The sequence below is a fragment of the Olea europaea genome, chromosome 1 (genome assembly GCF_002742605.1).
Source record: "Olea europaea var. sylvestris chromosome 1, O_europaea_v1, whole genome shotgun sequence".
Lineage (NCBI taxonomy): Eukaryota > Viridiplantae > Streptophyta > Magnoliopsida > Lamiales > Oleaceae > Olea > Olea europaea.
Genome location: NC_036237.1, coordinates 10510269 through 10529148, shown reverse-complemented (window position 1 = coordinate 10529148; position 18880 = coordinate 10510269). Strand labels below are relative to the sequence as shown.

The 18880-nt window shown below is 36.1% G+C and overlaps 2 protein-coding genes across 4 annotated transcripts; both read right to left on the bottom strand.

Moving 5' to 3' along the window:
• Positions 1-1536: 1536 nt before the first annotated feature.
• LOC111393667 lies at positions 1537-5456 on the bottom strand. Its single transcript, XM_023019324.1, has 2 exons — positions 5177-5456; positions 1537-4359 (listed from the first exon to the last, which is right to left on the bottom strand). The coding sequence occupies exon 2, from the start codon at positions 4290-4292 to the stop codon at positions 2037-2039; it is 2256 nt and encodes a 751-aa protein (XP_022875092.1). The 5' UTR covers positions 4293-4359; positions 5177-5456; the 3' UTR covers positions 1537-2036.
• A 1260-nt stretch (positions 5457-6716) lies between these two features.
• Positions 6717-18429, bottom strand: LOC111393650 (probable protein phosphatase 2C member 13, mitochondrial). 3 transcript variants are annotated; one of them, XM_023019314.1, is made up of 9 exons: positions 18081-18429; positions 17164-17452; positions 15735-15932; positions 11224-11322; positions 10345-10503; positions 9244-9330; positions 8653-8744; positions 7586-7660; positions 6717-7372 (listed from the first exon to the last, which is right to left on the bottom strand). In XM_023019314.1, the coding sequence occupies exons 2-9, from the start codon at positions 17198-17200 to the stop codon at positions 6938-6940; spliced, it is 1182 nt and encodes a 393-aa protein (XP_022875082.1). In that variant the 5' UTR covers positions 17201-17452; positions 18081-18429; the 3' UTR covers positions 6717-6937. The 3 variants fall into 3 exon arrangements, with proteins under 3 accessions (XP_022875082.1, XP_022875066.1, XP_022875073.1); XM_023019298.1 differs by having other exon boundaries at positions 15735-15862; positions 18081-18427; XM_023019305.1 differs by having other exon boundaries at positions 15735-15862; positions 18356-18374.
• Between the last annotated feature and the right edge of the window lie 451 nt (positions 18430-18880).

The window sequence follows — 18880 nt, the reverse complement described above, 5'->3', positions numbered from 1 at the left end:
GAATTTCTTCCATTATATGTTGACATGATTACTGGTAAGACCCGAATGTTAGGTTAATAGATGCGAACCCTTTTCCGAGGATTTATGAACAGAGATCAAGATCAATAATTTAACTAACTATGCTCTCGTTTTAAGGTAAACATTTAGACACCATTATAATGTCCATAATGTACACCAATAATTTTCCAAACATTTATATCCTCGCAACATTTTCAGAGGTTGCGCGCCAATGCTGTTTTTCTTTTGGAGGATTCACAATTCCATGATATTCTGGTATTCATTTACTCGTGTATGTTTTTTTTTTACTTTTCAATCTTGTCGAATACTAGATACTAAGCATGCTCTAGATGTATTGAGTAGCCGTCAATTTAGTTGTTCATTATATAGTAGGCGGTGAACTAGTCAAATATCGAAATCATCAACATGTCATCATTCTTCGAGAATATGTTCGTTGCATATTAAAATTTCATTTAGAGTAACTGTATTTATACAAATGCTTCAGACTGATTAAAATTATTTTGCCAAAATTCTGATTTTCTGTTACTAAGGAATCTATAAACCATGAATTCCTGCACTGGAAAATTGAGTTTCTAAGTTCCTGCATTCAAAAACTTGATCTTTTTCTTTGAAATGCCGGAACGTTCTTCGTGTTCTTGAAATTTTTCATAATTCTTAGGTACCCATAATAAATCAAGAAACCGCGGTGGCAGGCTCTGAGCCTACCGAGACTCTTATGAACTTCCGTTCTGATAGAGTTCCGCACTTCTGCGTCCAAACAAGAAACAGCAGGGGAAGATCAGTTTAGCTCTAGAAAGCTGGCATTTTTGACGACTTTTATATAAATCTACTTAATTGTGTAAACTTAAGCACTTAATTTTGCAGGTATATTTTGGGAAAAAACATGGTTTGTACTGAACTGATTCCTAACTCAAGGGAAGAGGAAGAGCATTAAAGTGGGAGATCCTGTTTATGTGTTTAAAATATGAATTAATCTAGTGGTACATAATGAAGTGTACCAAAGCGTGTACACCTCTCTCACATGGGGTGTGAAATTCACCCGAATAAAAAAAATTTTATTCGGGAGGTCCACCCCTATGTACCACTAGCACCACCGTTAAAATATTGTCTTCACCTGTAGATGCACCAGCTTGATCATATGTGATTTTTGCCGTATGGTCGAGCAATAAGTTTGTTGTATATAAAAATTTGCTGCTCATCACAGATCTTGTGATGTGTCAAACTATAAATTTAGAAAAATGAAGTCTCATTCTAATAGTTTAAACTTTCAGTTGAGATGGTTCAACGTGGTCCCATCCAAGTGGATACTGAATAAGATACCTAGTCTCGTTGACTCTTTTCATAATTCCAGAAGGCTCACCGTGCACATTGTATAAGCTCACCATCTAGCTTTGATGTAAGAGGCGCATTGCATCTAAGAAAAATTATGCTAATTTTAACAAAGAAACAAAACAAAAAACCGTGCATCGGATCACCACTTGCATCTCCGAGGGTAGAAATATGTATATCACAACAAAAGAAAAATAAATACTTGCGCATGTCAATTCCAAGACGCAGCAAAATATAAATGAACCTTTTCGACTTACAAATGTTTTTAGTCTTTCAAGACAAAAATGAATTCCATGTTTTTAACATTAGAATCAAGTAACACGACAAAGAATACACTTCCTGTCTTATACATGATGTTCAATAGGCAGAAAGCATTCACTTTTACCTAGACAGTAAAGAAGAATGAAGTTCTTCATCTTCATAATTTTACTCAATTTAACTGTCAAAACTGGGGTTAGACTTGATCTACCTTTTAAGTGTTCAGAGTCTCCACATTTATCGAGTTCAAAACGAAGAACAAAAGTATGCACCCAATTCCGATTCCACAACAAAACGCTATTCTCCTTCAATTATACTCGGGGCTTGTGCAATTGAAAAGGTCTATATACTGGGTGTCTATCCAGCACTCTGAACATTTGTTAAAAAAATACCAGCATCGTACAAAAAAGCGCTGCTTCCCTGGCTACCCTTCAAAGCCCATTTCCCCCAGTTTCTCGGTCTCCAGACTGTTTTCTGTCTACTTCCTGAGCCTCTGTGGTCACATTAGCAATGTCGTCTAACCTAGTATCTGGAGAGCTCTGCAATTTCTCTTCCTTAGAACTCTCACCATGGGACATCGTTGGCACCTCATTAGTTTCCATAATCACCAGAAGAAGTTCCAATGGGGTAGCTGCAGGGTCCAGCTCTATGCAACCTTTTGGAGCATTTTCAGCTTCATCACCCCTAAGCACGTGGTTCGGGACCCTATGAGAAAATCGGAACATCTCTTCTTTTGGTATTCTCTTGACCTTTTGGGGGTCCAAATTTGGACGAAATACTGTCTTGAAACCAACTACCTTAACAAGAGGAGCGACAGATACACCCTGTTCCTCACTGTAGTCATCAAGTACCATCACCATGTCATATTTGTGTATGGCTTCATCCGGGGTCTGCTCATTCCAATCAGGCGACCAATTCCTGTAGAGTGCCCAAACATCACCCTTTGTAGGCAATATTAGAATAGTCCCCCGTGGGCCTTTTGACCAATTAACCTTTTGGGAGAAAGAATTGATAGATTTGCAGATTTCATATCTGCCAACTCTAAATTCACCACACGTTTTGTAGAAACCTGAACCTACCCAATCCAGAGATCCAAATTCGCTACTGGTTTTTGAGTTAAGCCAGCTGATCTTGACCTTAAATGGGTTCCTTGAGATTACCTTACTAATCAGAGCATAGAAACGCGGCATACCATCATCATCATCATAACCAGCCCAAACCTCATTATCTCCAAATGAACTTTCAGCTCTGTCCTGATCAAAATCATGAAAATCGGGATCTGGAACATTCATGGGTGCTGCCACATTATCCTCTTTACCTGCAGTGTCAGCAGAATGGCTAACAAGACACTTGTTAGCTCGATCTGCTACCATGCGAATAGACAGCCCACCATTGCCATTCTGATCATGCCCACTGGTGCTTCGGTGTTTGTTTCTCTTGCCCTCTTTTGCCTTCTCTTTCACTTTATCTGTAGCCTTTGTTGCCGTCACCAATCTCCATTCGTTCAACTTCTTCAGAATCTCTTTTCGAGACTTCTCCATTAGCACATTTCGCATTTCTAGTGGGGTCAGGTCTCTGGTGCTGTTGGGTTTACTATTAGTGCCAGAGAAACCATAGATCCTTGATCCTGATGCACCTGCACTAGCAAAACCTCCATTTGCCATGGCCACGTTATATGTAGTTTTTGCACCAAAATAGTCATCTATTTTTCGCTTTTTTGTTTCTCCTTCCCACCTAGCAGGTGGTTCAGGAAATGCCTGTGCCTGCTGAACAGAATTTGCTGCTTTTGTCGATATAGAAGGATCTGTATGGCCAAAATGAGGAGCCTGCTGGTAGCTTCTATGCCCATACACATTAGGACCTGCTTGTCCAGGTCCTGATTTTTGACCAGCTGCAGCATTGCTTCCCGTGTCAACATGATTTCTAGCAGTTGCATGATTATTCAAATTCTGATTCCGCTGGCGAGAAGCAGGATTTGATGATTTAGAAAAGTTGAATGGTGGAGCTGTCTCTGAAGCCATGAAGGCCTCGTGACAATTGGGACACAGAAGAGTGTGATTGAGATATATCTTAAGATACTCGTAATGCATCTTGCATCTGTGACAAATAGTCCAGAAAGTATCAGTTCTTTGATACGACGGAGTAGGAACTGATGTAGGTGATACCCTTGAACTATTGTTTTGGGTCTTTGTAATAGATGTTGACCTACTTCCAATATTATGAAATCCGTTTGCCCTGGATGCTGCTGATGGTCCACCAGCGTGCATTTGAACTTTCTGGTGGTATCCTCTAGAACCCCTCCTTTGGTTATATGCCAACCTCTTAGCCTTATCAGATAACAAGCTCCAGGCCTCTGAAAGAAGTTTAAAAGCACCATCAGCACCAACAGATTTATTTTTATCTGGGTGAAGAGTGAGAGCCAACTTCCTGTATTGTTTCCTTATTGTTTCATCATCAGCTGAAGGGTTGACACCGAGCACTCCATACCAGTCTACTTCCCCACTTATTTTATTCTCTGCAGCAATATACACATCAAGTGTTGTCAACATTTGTGAGATACCCTCAAGTCCTGGATACAATGTTTGGGCTTTCAAGGCAATTTTTTTAGAGCCAGCAAAATCCTTCTTCTCTAACTTGCCCACAGCAATTGTCTTTGCACGGAGGGCCTCATCTCTATTGCACTCCATATTTTTAAAATGACTTGGTTCCCAACTGTTCACCCGTTTTTGGTACAGTCTTAATATGGCATGTTAACTGTACACACACCCAAAAACCAGCAAGAACATAAGAACAAATACCTGAACTTAAACCCTAAGGACCTCTCAACAATAAAGATCCATCAAAATATCAAATACCCGATTCAAAGGAAAAGATAAACTGAAGTGAGTATGACAATTTGACAAAAGTTAAGCCAAATTTTGATAAAGTGAAGGTTACAAGTAAAATGCACAGGTGTATGTTAATGCACCATCATTTACAAGAACTGGATTAAGTTATATATGTCTACCACGGAGGTTGGAGCAGTACATAAAAAATGAGAAAAGATTGGCTATTGGGGTCATCACGCACATGTTCTTTCAGACAAGCATAAAACTCTAATCCAAGTTCGAATTGCAAGTTCCTTCTCAATTCGATATCAACGAGAAGGAAATATAAAGACAATTCAGTCCAATGGCACTTAAGCAAATTGCAGAGAACGCAGCAAATCGACTCAACGGTAATTGAGTTGGAGAAACACATTGTCTGATTTAAATTCTGATAATCTCTACGCACGATGTCATGAACTCAATATAACAGCTCTAATGGTAAAGTAAATCCCAAAAAACAACAGCTAGCAAAAATTACCAAAAAATATTTAAAATTCACAAATCCCAAATCACACTCAAAATTCAAAATTTGAGATTGCAATAGATCCGAAGCCCATAAAAAAAAAAAAAAAAAAAAAAAAAAATTAACTTCCATTTCCGAACCTTCATATTCAGCACTCCAGATTGAAACCCTAGATTCAGTACCAAATTCCTAATTAACCTAAAAATTCAGAAAAAATGTAAAGAATAAAAGAAATCATTACCGATTAAAATAAAAATCTGAAGGCCTGGAGTTGAATTTGTGGTTTTTCTTTTTTCCCACCAAATTGAAATGGGGAGAATTTCTGTGGAGAGCTAGAAAAATTTGGTCAAAACCCCCCGAAGAAAATCTGAAAATGCCCAAAATTTTTCTATAATTGTAAAAGACAGATGGGCATGGGCTTGCTTTTATTTACAACTACTTTTGGGGTTAACCCTAACTAGGGTTCTAACTATGGTTGATTCACCATTTGAACTCAACTATGGTTACTTTTCATGTATCTTATACATATATACACCTATGCATACACACACACACACACACCCCATTCGTGATAAAGTATTTTTGAATCTTTGATTTTTACGTTAAATATTAAAAAAATAGCAAACAGTCAACATTTTTAGCATCAATGAGTACTCGACTAACAATGAATATCGTCCTCCATGCTTGTCCGAGAATCGAAACAAGCAATCTTTCGAAAGCAATGTGCATCTAATTCAACAGAAACATAAGTATTAAAATTACTGTGTCATTTGCATCACTAGAATTTTTTTGATAGATAATATGCTGATAAAAATGGTTAGTCATACATTATCCTGAAAGATAATTTTGAGAATGTCTCAGTATAATAACAAAGATGACATAAAGGTTTTTATTTTAAGACGCTTTATTACTTAAATCATTGTACAATTAGATTTACATAAGAGATGTAATTGGATAGAGATTGGGTGAATATTGATATGGAAAAAAAAGTGTTAGTCGAAGAGCTTATAACACATTCTATTTATTAACTTAGTCTATGTGATAAGATTGTCATTTGGACGAGAATAACACACTCCTTTTTGTCAAGTCCCCTTTCTTTTGGTAATTCAGACCAAGAGCCCATCTTCCCCAAGCCAATTTTATTTGCATAAATGAATGTGATTAATCCATTCTATACTTATCCTACGTGGAATTTGATCAAAGGTCATTTAGCATTGTTATAATCTTGTATGGGAGTAAAGGTGGCTCTAGTGCTTAGAAGTTTTTTCCATAATAATTATGAAAATGATTAAAAGAAGCAAAGACCACCGATAAAAAATTCTATAGATGTCCGTAGATGATTTTATTGTCAATGATTTTAATAGAAATAGTTGTCAATGATTCAAATAGAATTATTGACAACAATACAATCTACTATCATTATGCACTCTCTATCAGATTATCGATAAAAACATTATCAGTGATCATTGACTATGCATAGATTGTTAACCCTGACAATGCTTAGATTACAACAATCGCCAATGACACCAACTGTTGATCGTAAATTTAAAAGCGGTTGGTTTCACTATGATTGTTTCTTTAATTTCTAGTTTAATAACAACTTTGTATACCAAACATTTCCATATCATTGCAATCCGATGTTTTCGTTCACACCACCATTCTGCTGTGCTGTCAAGGCAAACAAGGCTCGACCCCGTTTGCCACCTATGTTACAGGGGAAAAGGAAGGGCGTTGGCAGGTGGAATAGTAAAGCAAGAAAAATTTCTGCCAAGCCATGAAAATAAGGGAAATTGAAAAGAGCAGGATAGTCATTTCTCATTATATTAGACCACCCATAAAATTTACCCAGACGATGTCTTTATCAGTATGATGCACTGAAATTTAACCGTACAAGACAAATTACAAAGAAACAATCAAATGAATGAACAAACATCATCCCTTCAATGTGATCATCAGCATAATGGCACCTACATAAACTGCAAATACAATGGCAACACATTCATCAACTTTGTTGGGATTCATCGGGATTTGACACTTGATTTTTTGAGGTTTCCCCAGAGTTCTCTTCAGAGGTTTGCTGGGTTTCCTTAGTGTTTGCTTCGAAAGTTTGCTGGGTTTCCTCAGAGTTTGCTTTGGAGGTGTGGAGGGTAGGATTCGGCTCGTGAATTTTTGTGGTTTCCCCTGTGCTTGCTTTGAAAGTTTGCTGACTTTCCGAAGTATGGAGGGTTTCCTTCGTGTTTGATTTGGAAGTTTGCTGGGTTTCCTCATAGTTTGCTTCAAAAGATTGATGGGTTTCCTCAGGTACTGTTGTCTCATGATGAAACCTTACAACAATACAAGTAATATTGTCTGCACTGCCACGGGTGAAAGCCGTTTCTGTCAACTTCCGTGCTGCTGCTTTGGGTTCATCTTCTATTTGTGCAAGTGAGATAGCATCCTGATAAATATGTGGAAACTTGCATCAGCTACTATACCAATGACTATTAATACCAGAATATATGTTTTTGTCCTTTTCAGAAATGAATAAAGTAACTATACAATTTAAATTATTAATCTCATTGACTATATTGTTCAGTTCCAACAGCACCAAGAAAAAAAGGACTGATATATGATGAAAGGAATAATAATGGTCATTTATGATACTGATTACCTCATTGGGCACAACATCCCAAAGTCCATCACTTGCAAGCACAAGCAGTTCGAGCTCTTGATCAATCTCTTGATCCTGTAAAATAATTTGATAAATATCTACTAGGAGAACGTGCAACCAACATAACAGACTTCTCATAGCCTCACATAAAAATAGGAGCTCCCGCCATCCTAAAAATAAAAAATAATACAAATACTAATACAGTCTATGCTCTTGTAATTAATACCCCCAAAAAATAATAACAGCAAATAATTAAATTAATAAACCAGGTCCAAATTAAAATTTTGGAATCCATACAATGAAAATTTTCCAAAAACATGCATATAGCATCAATAATAGGGAAATGGTCTCCTTGTCTTCAACTATCGTAAGCAGAGAAAGTGCCAGAAATTATTTAGGAGATTCATATTATTAGTCTAAATAAATATACAAACCATGGCCAGATGCATGGTCTTCATTTTTATGTCATAAGAAATTACTTCAATGTGCCTACAGAAAGTGGACAAAAGATTTTATGCGAACCAGAAGAGATATGCAAACCAAAGACTAGACAAGTATCTCAACGATAAACACAAATTAGATCACATGTATGATCGTATACAAGGACCAAAATACACCAAGAAGGAAATAGTATTATTAATTTGTGTGACAAGATTATATGAAAATTAAGATTTTGATGATCAGGGCTATTAAAAATTTCATAATTGATAAGTATAACTTTTCAATCTACCATATTAATTACAAGAGAATTGACTGTATTCATACCCCCTCCCCCCCTCCCCCCTTTCCCATGGTGGTGGTTCGGAGAAGAGGGGATTGGTGGGAAAAGTTGGTTATCAAGGAAACTACATCTGCGATATTTGATCAATTGATATCATTTAAAATTTGCATCTACCGGTCAAGCTTCATTAATAATCCTTCCTTGGAGAAAGGCTTACAAACCCCTAAAAATTGAAATCTTGACTGAATATTTTCATCACCATACAAGTCTTTGAAGTTTGACTTCGGCATCTCTAGAACCGAGGAAATTCATCTGGAAATACATAAATAGTAATAAATAAGACTACCTGAATCTCTGGTTCAGCCACAACAAACTGCTTCAGCATGCGATTTCCAAAAGCACGGGACATGGCCAAGACACCTCCAACCCTCCAAGTGCCTGATACAAAAGCAATAAGTAGAAAGTCAATCAGCTACCTGGAAGCACACAATTATTATCCAAGACAATTTCCAAATGTGAGTTAATAGTTCTTGCAGTACAGAAATTAACATCCTCATGAAGATTTTATTTCGCTTTGCTCATTATCTACTTGACTCGGAAAATGAAGAGTTGGGATGACCAGTGCCCAATATCTCAAACACTGTCAATGTCCAATATCTTAAACCTCTCAAACAATTTTATTAACCTTTTTTCCAAACAACCCAATAACCTATTCTTCTCAAGAAAAAAAGATTCACATCTGCATTATGTGTGAATCAAAGAAAGCTTGAGCAAATACATTTTTTTATTTTATTTGACAGTTAACTTATAAGCAAACACCTTTTCGTCAATAATACCAACTCTTTGCATCTACTGTAAAGTCAGCTCAGAAATAGTGCTGCTAGATTTGCAAAGATATCTAATGAGCACAACAATTAATGTACAGGATGGGCCATACCTGCCCACATTACAACACCTCCAGCATTTTCAATTCTCTTCCGCTCGTCACTTCTGTTTGGTTTGTGATCCTCCGAAAGTGGAATAGCTGCCAAGCACAAAAAATGCAGTGCAGTTCAGATGTTAAAATCAAAAAAGCTTCTGCCCTCCAAATTTTTGCAATTCAAATAGTCATAACTATCAATTGAACACTGTCACAATTAATTACTACATTAACATACATATAAGAACCAACCCGATAAAGAATGAATATAGTGCAAGATATTACATACAAGATCTGTATGATGAGTTAAGTGTATAAATTTTTCAAAAGATGACGATGTTTACAAAGGAAGTTGGTTTGTTATCCAATCAGACTCAGATAGATACAATCCATTAGTTCTTGGATTTGAAAACATGTAATTAAGAGAAACATTCCCCTAATTAATGTTTAGGGTTCTTCATCAGAGAATACTGATACTGAAAGTACTGAATCAAGTTCTCAGTTTTAAATAATTTTAACTGAACACAGACACTACGTTGAAAAAAAAAAAATAAAAATCATGTAAAGCCTTTAACACTATTGAAATATTTCAATAGTAGCCGGGAACAGAAAGACCAATTACTAGAGGTTAGCGTAGGTGAACAATGTCAAACGCAAGCCTTGCCAGCTTAAATAGAATATGGACGAAAACAACTTGATTGAACAGACAAAATGACCATGTTCTGTAAACCCATTGCAGTTCCCACAGGATCAGGGATGTCTAGCATCTGGATGGAAAATTTACCGGTCATTACATCTTCAGACAAAAAATCTTATTTTTATGATCTAACTGACATCAACACAAGAATTGTTATCATTGATTTCAGTACATATCTGCTAATTAAAATTAGTATAATAAAACACATTGTCTCCCAAACAAAGTCTGTTGATCCCATAATCCTGCAATCCCATAGTGGCTAAAAATAATTTGAATTATAATTTTCACTCAAAGAATGGTTGGAGGCTTCTTTTCTTACAATATCTACAGGGTGGTAAATGGTTGGGAAGGCAAGATACAATATGAAATTATACTGTCTAGAAAAGGAAAAGGAAAACAAAATTACAATACGAGAAAAGTACCTTTGCCATCCTTTGATATTATAGTCCGCGAATCTCCAACGTTAGCAACATATAAGTGATTACCAACAAGAACTGCTGTTGAAGCTGTGGAACCGTCATCTCGGAAAGTATCTTTTTCAGACTCCAAAAAATCTCTGTCAGTCTGCTGATATGTTTCACCTGTGGTTTTACAAAAGTTATTGCGTTTAATTACTAATTAAAACGAAAGCCTGTGTATGACCAATATGGAAAGCCAGTTGATCATTTATTGCTTAAACCATGCAAGCCAGGACAATTGTTCCACAGCATAGAAAGCAAAGATAAGCTAGGGCTAAGTTCGTAATAGGTATGGCAACTACAAGTGCAGGATGGTCGTTTTGTAGCCTTCTCAAGGTAAATATATAGCTCCCGATACTGTCCCCACCAGAGCAAGGCAGCTTGGTTTGCGCTATTAAAGATTAAGCCCTTGTTTGACAATTATTATTTTCAAACTCTCTTTTCCACATACTCATTTTCGACCACACATTCACACAATAAAATATTCTACACATTAACCCAAAACTTCTCCCTTTTTTCAACCACACATTCTCCTAAAAATCACTATTCAAAACATTGTTTTTTGGAAATAACGGACAACAAACAGGGGTTAATTATTCTGTGAGAAACTGGGGCAGGATCAGGGCACCCTCGTGAAGTCAATCCCCAAAGTAGCCCCAAAAGTAATCAGATTTAATTTTTTATCTTGTCTGCAAAACCAAACTACTCCTTATTGAAGTTGTAATGCAGTCCCCAGTGGGGATGGGGAGCCGTGATGACTGAAGATGATTCTACGACTGTCCCAGAGGAACTAGTGTGTAAGAATTGAAAAACAGAAATAAGAATAAATTCATTTCAACTCACTTATTGCCAATTTGGTGTTCGTAATAAATTCTGGATGCTTCATGAGATTCTCAAAGAGATGTTCCTTCAAATACTCTGCTGCACGTGAACCACCATGACCTGTCATTACAAATCGTTCTTATCAGAATTTTTTATTTTATTTTTTGGTATGCTTTAATTTCCATTCATAATTAAGTCGAATGTCCATGCCAGGCAATATTAATAGAGGAAGCAAGACATTAGATGAAGCATTAAGCTTGAAAATGACCATCTCATCCTCCAACATATGTAGATTAAAACTTTCACTTCAGTAGTTAATTTTGATTATTTTTCAGTGATATCTGTTTTATGAGATAAAACAAGATGAACAATGTTTTGTAATATTCATGTTACCTGGTCCATCGCGCGGGCAACTTCCAGGTACGAGGTCCTAAATTGTTACAAGTGTCCAAAACTACAATCTAAGTTTGTTACATTTTGTTGTTGGAATGAAGTAACTCTCATTGATTTACGATTCACTATACATTGGTATTTATAATACATGTAGGATTTGCTATAAGAGGAAACGAAACTAATCTAGGTATGAATATATACAAAATATTTGATAAAGGAAATAATATCCCTAATTACAATTAACACTCCCCCCCTCAAGTTGGAGCATGAAGCTTCATGATGCCCAACCTGCAAGCGAAGTTGTGAAATAGATCCTTTCCAAGAGCCTTGGTGAGAATGTCTGCTAGTCGGAACTTGGAGGGGACATGCATAAAATGAGCCCAGGAAAATTTTTCCAACGCACAAAATGGTAATCAATTTCAATATGTTTAGTGCGTTCATGAAAAATAGGGATACGTGTAATATGGAGAGCAATCTCATTGTCACTGTAGAATAAAATTCGTTGTGGATGGATAACAACAAGGTCACGTGAAGAGATTTGAGCCAGATAAGTTCGCATGTGGTCATAGCCATTGCACGGTATTGAGCTTCAACAGAGGAATAAGAAAAAACTGCCTATTTCTTCGCTCGCCATGAGATGGGACTAGCGCAAATAGTAATGAAAAACCCAATCGTGGAGCGATGAGTAGTAGGACAACTTGCCCAATCAGAATCTAAGTATGCAGAAAGCTAGAGATTACACTGAGCAAAATAGAATAATCCATACCTTAGAGAGCCTTTAGGTAACGTAGAACATGAAGGACAGCTTGGTGACGTGAATCCCAAGGGTTTTGCATAAATTGGCTCAACATATTAACAAAGAAGGAGATGCTTGGCCACAGTAATAATAAGGTACAAGAGCTGACCCACTAATCATCGCTATGGACAATAGTAAGGTACAGGAGCCGACCCACTAATCGTCGCTATGGACCTAGATGAGAGAGTAGAGTGTCATCAACAAGAGTAAATTTCAAATTCTGATCCATTGGAAAGGTAACTAGTCGTGACCCAAATTGCCAAGTCAGCAAGGATATTCAGTGTATATTTTCTTTGGTTAACAAAAATTCCAAGAGGTGATCGGGCAATCTGAAGACCAAGAAAGTACTTCATGGTGCCTAAATCTTTGATTTTGAACCTATAATCAAAGGAAGTTTTGAGAATAGTGATGGCAGAGAGAGCATTTCCTACAACCAAAATGTTGTCAACATAGACTAGGATAACAGTAAAAGAAGAGCCAATAGGCCGAGCAAAAAGTGAGTGATCAGCTACAAATTAAGTGAAATCATTCGACAATAATACAAAGAGTTTGAAGTACCAATTATGGAAAGCTTGTTTAGGACCATAAAGAGATTTAAGCAGACAACAAACACGTCTCCCTCTTTCGACCATATCTAGGAATAAGTATCATGTAGACCTCCTTCTCTAAATCTCCATGAAAGCATTGTTGATATCAAGCTGACGGAGATGCCATTACGGGGCCGCTGCAATCCATGATGCTCGGACTTTGGTGCGAGTATCGGATACGAGTACATATCTAGGAGTCAGATCCTCCTCATTATAAAAATTAAGATACAAGAATACGGCCATAAGGGATCCAAATTTTGGACACAGGTACGGAGATACTTCTTACAATTTTTTTAAACGATAGAACAGTGGCAAAAATAACAAAGAGAAAAATGTTTTAATTAAAGCAAATATGAAATAAACACAATATTAAATTAACTTGTAAACAAATTAACTGATATTGGTTGTCAAAAAATGATATCGAAGTTTATTTTGTTCATCAACTCCTTCGATAAAATCAATTTAAATAATTGGATTATAGCGCCCGTTTGTTTCCCATTCTTCCCTCATTAAAATGAAAAATATGACCGTTATCCATAACATCAAGCACCAAATTTGAATTTCTATCTCTTGTGTGGGGCTCATAACGGCTATATTTTTCATTCTCATTTTTACAAAAATGAGAAACAAACGGGGCCATAATTTGAAATCAATTTAAATTTAAAGTTAAAATAAATTATTTTCCAAAAAATTAAGAAAAAATCAATTTCAATGTCTTATTATTATTATTAAAAAACAATTATAGAAATAAATTTAAATTTAATACCTAGAAAAGATATATCATTAAACCGTTTTAATTACAACATAAAATGTTCACAAAGATAAAATATAAGAAATAAAAAACTCGAATTAAATTAAATACAAAAATTAACTCATTAACTACATCCACTGAACCTCACAAGAGCCCAATTTTACACACTCTCATTAACTCTATCTATTGGACTTCTCAAGAGCCCGTTTAACCCCTCCAAAACTCGTCGTCTTCCCCAACTCTCTCTCTCTGCCGCCAGAGAAGCAAGACACCTGCTACCATCTTCTCTCTTTTGCTGTTGTGTTTGAGTGTAAAATGAAGGATCCAATCCATATCCTGCGTCGATATCAATGTCATGTCGTGGCGACACGGATACTTCTCCATTTTTTGAGAGTCCAAGCAACACGGGCTGCAATTGCCAATACACAATGAACCATAACAGGTTTTGCTACAGGAGCAAAAGTGTCATAATAATCAAGGCCTCAACCGGATTATAACCTTTAGCCACTAACCGAGCCTCGTACCTTACAATGGAACCATCTGCAATGAGTTTAGTTTTGAAGACCCACATACAACCAATGGGTTTCTTATCAGGAGAAAGGAGTCTAAGGAGCCAAGTATGATTTGTTTCAAGGACCTGAATCTCAGCTTGCTTAGCATCACACCAATAGGAATGCTTGGCAACTTCAGAGTAACGAGTAAGGTCAAGGATTGTGAGTAGGCAGATAGAAAAGCAAAGTGATTAGTGGAAAAATTATGATATGCAACAAAATGAGAGAGGGGATGAGCCGTACTAAAAGATGTGACTGCGGCGTTGGAAGGCGTAAGGAATAAAGTTGATCTTAAGGTACGACAAACATAGTCAACAAGTAGAGTAGGACGGCGGATAGTATGGGGGGACTAGTAGAAGAGGGTGTGTGAAAGAGTTTCGGAGGGGAGGGACCTGATGATGGAATAGGAGGGTCAAGGATGGGAAGGGGGTAAGACAAGGCTTGAGGTTAGGGTTATAGTTAGAACGGAAAAAAACGTTCGAGAAAAGTGATGTCCCTAGGCATGATGATCTTGTTTTCTAAGTTATAAACCCGATATGCACTACGAAAGGAAGGATATCCTAAGAAAACACAAGGATGAGCTCGAGGTTGAACTAATCACAGTGGCAAAAAATGGTATGAGCATAGCAAAGACAACCGAATACACGTGAAGGATCATAGTGGGTGCATTTCGGTGAAGGCGCTCAAAAGGGAAAATATTTTGTAGAGAAGATGACGAAGTAAGATTGATGAGCTATGTAGTAGTTAGAATGCAATCTCCCCAAAAGGTAAAAGGAAGGTAAGCTTGAAAACTAAGGAACCGAGCCACGTTTAAAATAAGGCGATATTTTCGCTCAGCAATATCATTTCGTTGTGGTGTTTCCACGCAAGTGTGTTCATGAAAAGTGTCGTGTTCTATAAAAAAATCTTGAGTAATGCAAGCAAAGAATTATTGACTATTGTCAGTGCATATATGACGTATTTTTGAATTAAATTGAGCGTGAATCTTAGCAAAAAATGCATGGAGACATGTCATTGTTTCAGATTTGAAATGCATATAAAGTAAACCATGTGACTAGAGTGTATTCATCGACTACGGTTAATAAAGTTCAACTTCATGTGTCCACTTCTACCTTTATATAAACATCATTACTCACGTCCAATTCAATTGGGAAGGAAAATCAAATTTTCAAGCTATTTAGAAGCAGAAAATTTATTCGACGTGATTTTTGAGTCTACAATGTTAGAAAATAAGTAAGTACTCAGATTTTCCTTTGCAATAGTACGTAATTTATTCGAACCTTTAAGTTTTACCCAGGTCAAAACTATGACCTTTCTTTCATGCATGCAGTAAATTGTACAAGAAGATATTTTAGACAGCCAGTCATTACTTGAATTTGACCATTAGCAGGTAATGCATTTTTAATATCCACAACTCAAGCTTCAAGGTGAAAGCTAATTAGAGAACATCTAACCGTCAAATATTCCAAAGAGACAAACTGTTTGTCCATCAACCTTCGAAGTCTTAATGTCATAAAAATCCTCCATACTAGCCCTCTTCCCTCTAAAACTAGAATATCCACAGCTCAATCTTCCATCTTCACTGCCAAATAGGAAAGAATCCAAGAGTAAGCGTGCCTCCAAGGATATATAAGCACATGATATACATGTTCCTATCAGCAGGAAAGAAGGGAGAAAAGTTTCAATAACATTAAACATATTTCTAATCGGCAGAATAAAAACACCATAGAATATGTCCATATCTTCCAACTATGCATAGCATGACATAATGAGCCAGTTAACATGGTATTAAAACTGTGTATGTTATACATATTCAGCAGGAGAGGTAGAAGATGGATGTGATATGATATTCACTTCCTGATAACATAGTCTGAACCCTTTCTCTTTCCTCCAGCAATTCACAAAAGATATTACTCAAAAGAAACATCTAGTCATAAAAAAGATATGATAATTACAAATATGAGAAATTAAATGTTCCAGTTTCCTGGAAATTCAAATAAAATCTAATTTTAGAAAATATACCCAGACAAGTCCTGTGTGACTATATATCCAAAAGATGTTCATTTTCGCAATTCAATGTTTAGTAAAGAACATCAGCAGCACTGTCCCAAGACCCAGATATGGCACAGATCATGCAGCTTTAATGGGCTTCATCATCACAAGCTCTAGTACCACAAACTCAAACCCTAGTTTACCAATACTAGGATTGTAGGCAATAATAAGATATAATAAATGCTACAAGTGCATTTATTTGGAACACGTTCAAAACCTTAGCAGAAAATGTGTATATAACTATTATTTTTCATATCTTTCTATACTGTTTAGGTGGGTTCTACGTCTTCATTTTGTCCATACGTACAGTTTGCTCAAGTGTATTTCATCCTTGTTCTCTTCCTCCCAATACTGTGTAGATAAATAGCGAGCGATGCGTCCTTTTCCAGAATATAATACATAGAGGCTCATGACTAATGTTGTTCCGAACCACCACCATGTGGGCATTCCAGAAGTATTTTCCAGTTTGTTAATAAAAATTATTCAGACAAATCCTCTCAGACCTCCCAGGAAAGAAATTAAGGGACAGAAATTGAAATAGAACCAGATTTCATCAAGAAACTGAAAAAATATATTATTAGATGATCCATGTGTAATGAACTCATGCCAACAGATTCTTTTATAGATCATACTGAAAATGAAAACCTATTGACTGGCGCTCAAAAGCTTGCAACCAATCCCATCCATAAATAACGTCAACTAACCTTAGTCACCACAAATAAAAATGAATGCTATAATGTAAGATTTTTGTAAGTAACACTACTAATAATGTAATTGCAAATTTCGACCATAGACACATAACCAGATCAAAACTACTGCAAATTTAATCACCTCTTCCATCCTCCACTAGCATATATTCCATCATCATCCTTCTCAGGTAAAATATCAGTAACAGGTCCTCCCTTAGCAGTTGCACCAGAATCCACCATCATCTTTCTTGCTATTTTTGACTTGCAATCCCACAAATAAGTTGAGCACTGAGGTGCATACAAGCCTCTCTGGATATAGCTTAACTGCCTTAACTCAGTGTATCTAGTGATATACCCTGGTTGAAGACTCACGAACCTCAGAAATCTGTTGCATAACATCTAAAGCAGCTGTCTTGATCTCAATTTAAAATCTAATGAAATTCACAAAAATGAAGCAGAAATTAGTATCAACGTGTTAACTCTCACTCTATGCATATGATGAGCTAAGATCAATCATTCTTAAATGCCGATTTAAGAAGAACTACAACGAATAACCAAACATCGTGACCAAGTGAAAAATGTCATTAATCTTCAATTATCATCAGCTTCATTTTTCTCCTGTTTGAGCATACCAAATACGGCCTACAGATAAAGTTCCTATATTTTAATTCACAATTTAAGAAAACTATACACTGGCAAACTCCTCCTTTTACACCTACATAATTGAAAACTTTTTGCCCTTGCTTTTGGTAAGAAGTATAATAATAGTAAGAAAAACTCACGTCTTCCACGATTATTAATCCATTGAAGAAATAGCCATTTTACATCATTTCAAACTTTTCTCTTTATTAATTTCTTATACATGGGAATCACAAAGAGCTAGATTCGCACCTTCATCTTTTTGCCGTCATTTAATCACAAATTAAAAAAAAAAAAAATAAAGCAACCAAACATTTGCATAACGCCGATTGAACTTATCTGATTTCTTTCCATTCTCACACACCTCATATTAAATCAAATAAAAACAATTAATGAAATAAAATTTTGATCGGCTCTTACATTCAAAGCATTTGATACATCTCGAAACACAGATCGGCCACCATTATTATATGAGTAACTTTATTTCAAAATAATCCAATAATTAGAAAAAAAAATTAAGAAAAAAATCGTATAAGTATTAAATATTCAGGTTGAAAAAAGAAAATGCGATCTGAATCCGATATTCGAATCAAGTAAAAGAAAGGAAAGAAGTTATTAGAATCTGGAACCCTAGAGAGAAATCTGAAAGTGTGGTGATTAAGATGAGGAGTTGAGCGGAGTGAAAGGAGATGTATTTTTGTTGTGAAGTGGCGTAATGTTAGAGAGAGATAGAGTCAGACAGACAGGCGCCCGGCCGTAGAAAGTCTAGTCACCGAAATGAATGTGGCTATGTGGCAATCTCTTTCAACAGTAGTTTTCCTTTTCGATTTTTCTTCCGTTTTTCTCCTTTACAAAACTAATTACAAACCATTAGAGCATTGCCAAAAACTCTTAAGCACAATATACTCCTTATTTTTTAGAGTCATAACTTAAAAACGGCTCCAAGAAACTCTCTATTTTAGAATAGAGAGCTTGGCTCTCCAAATTTAGAAAGTCAAACTTACTCTCTATTCTTAATTTACAATATGGTGTATTTGATTACATTTATTTTCCATGAAAATTATCAGTTTTCCATTCAAATTTTTACTTGGAGTGTTTGATTGCTATTTTTTTCCATGGAAAACATTTTCCAACTTTTGAAAATATGCCTAATTTTCCTTGTTTTTAAGGAAAATATTTTTTTTGGGTAGATGTGGTTTTTATTTTCCACAAAAAATGAA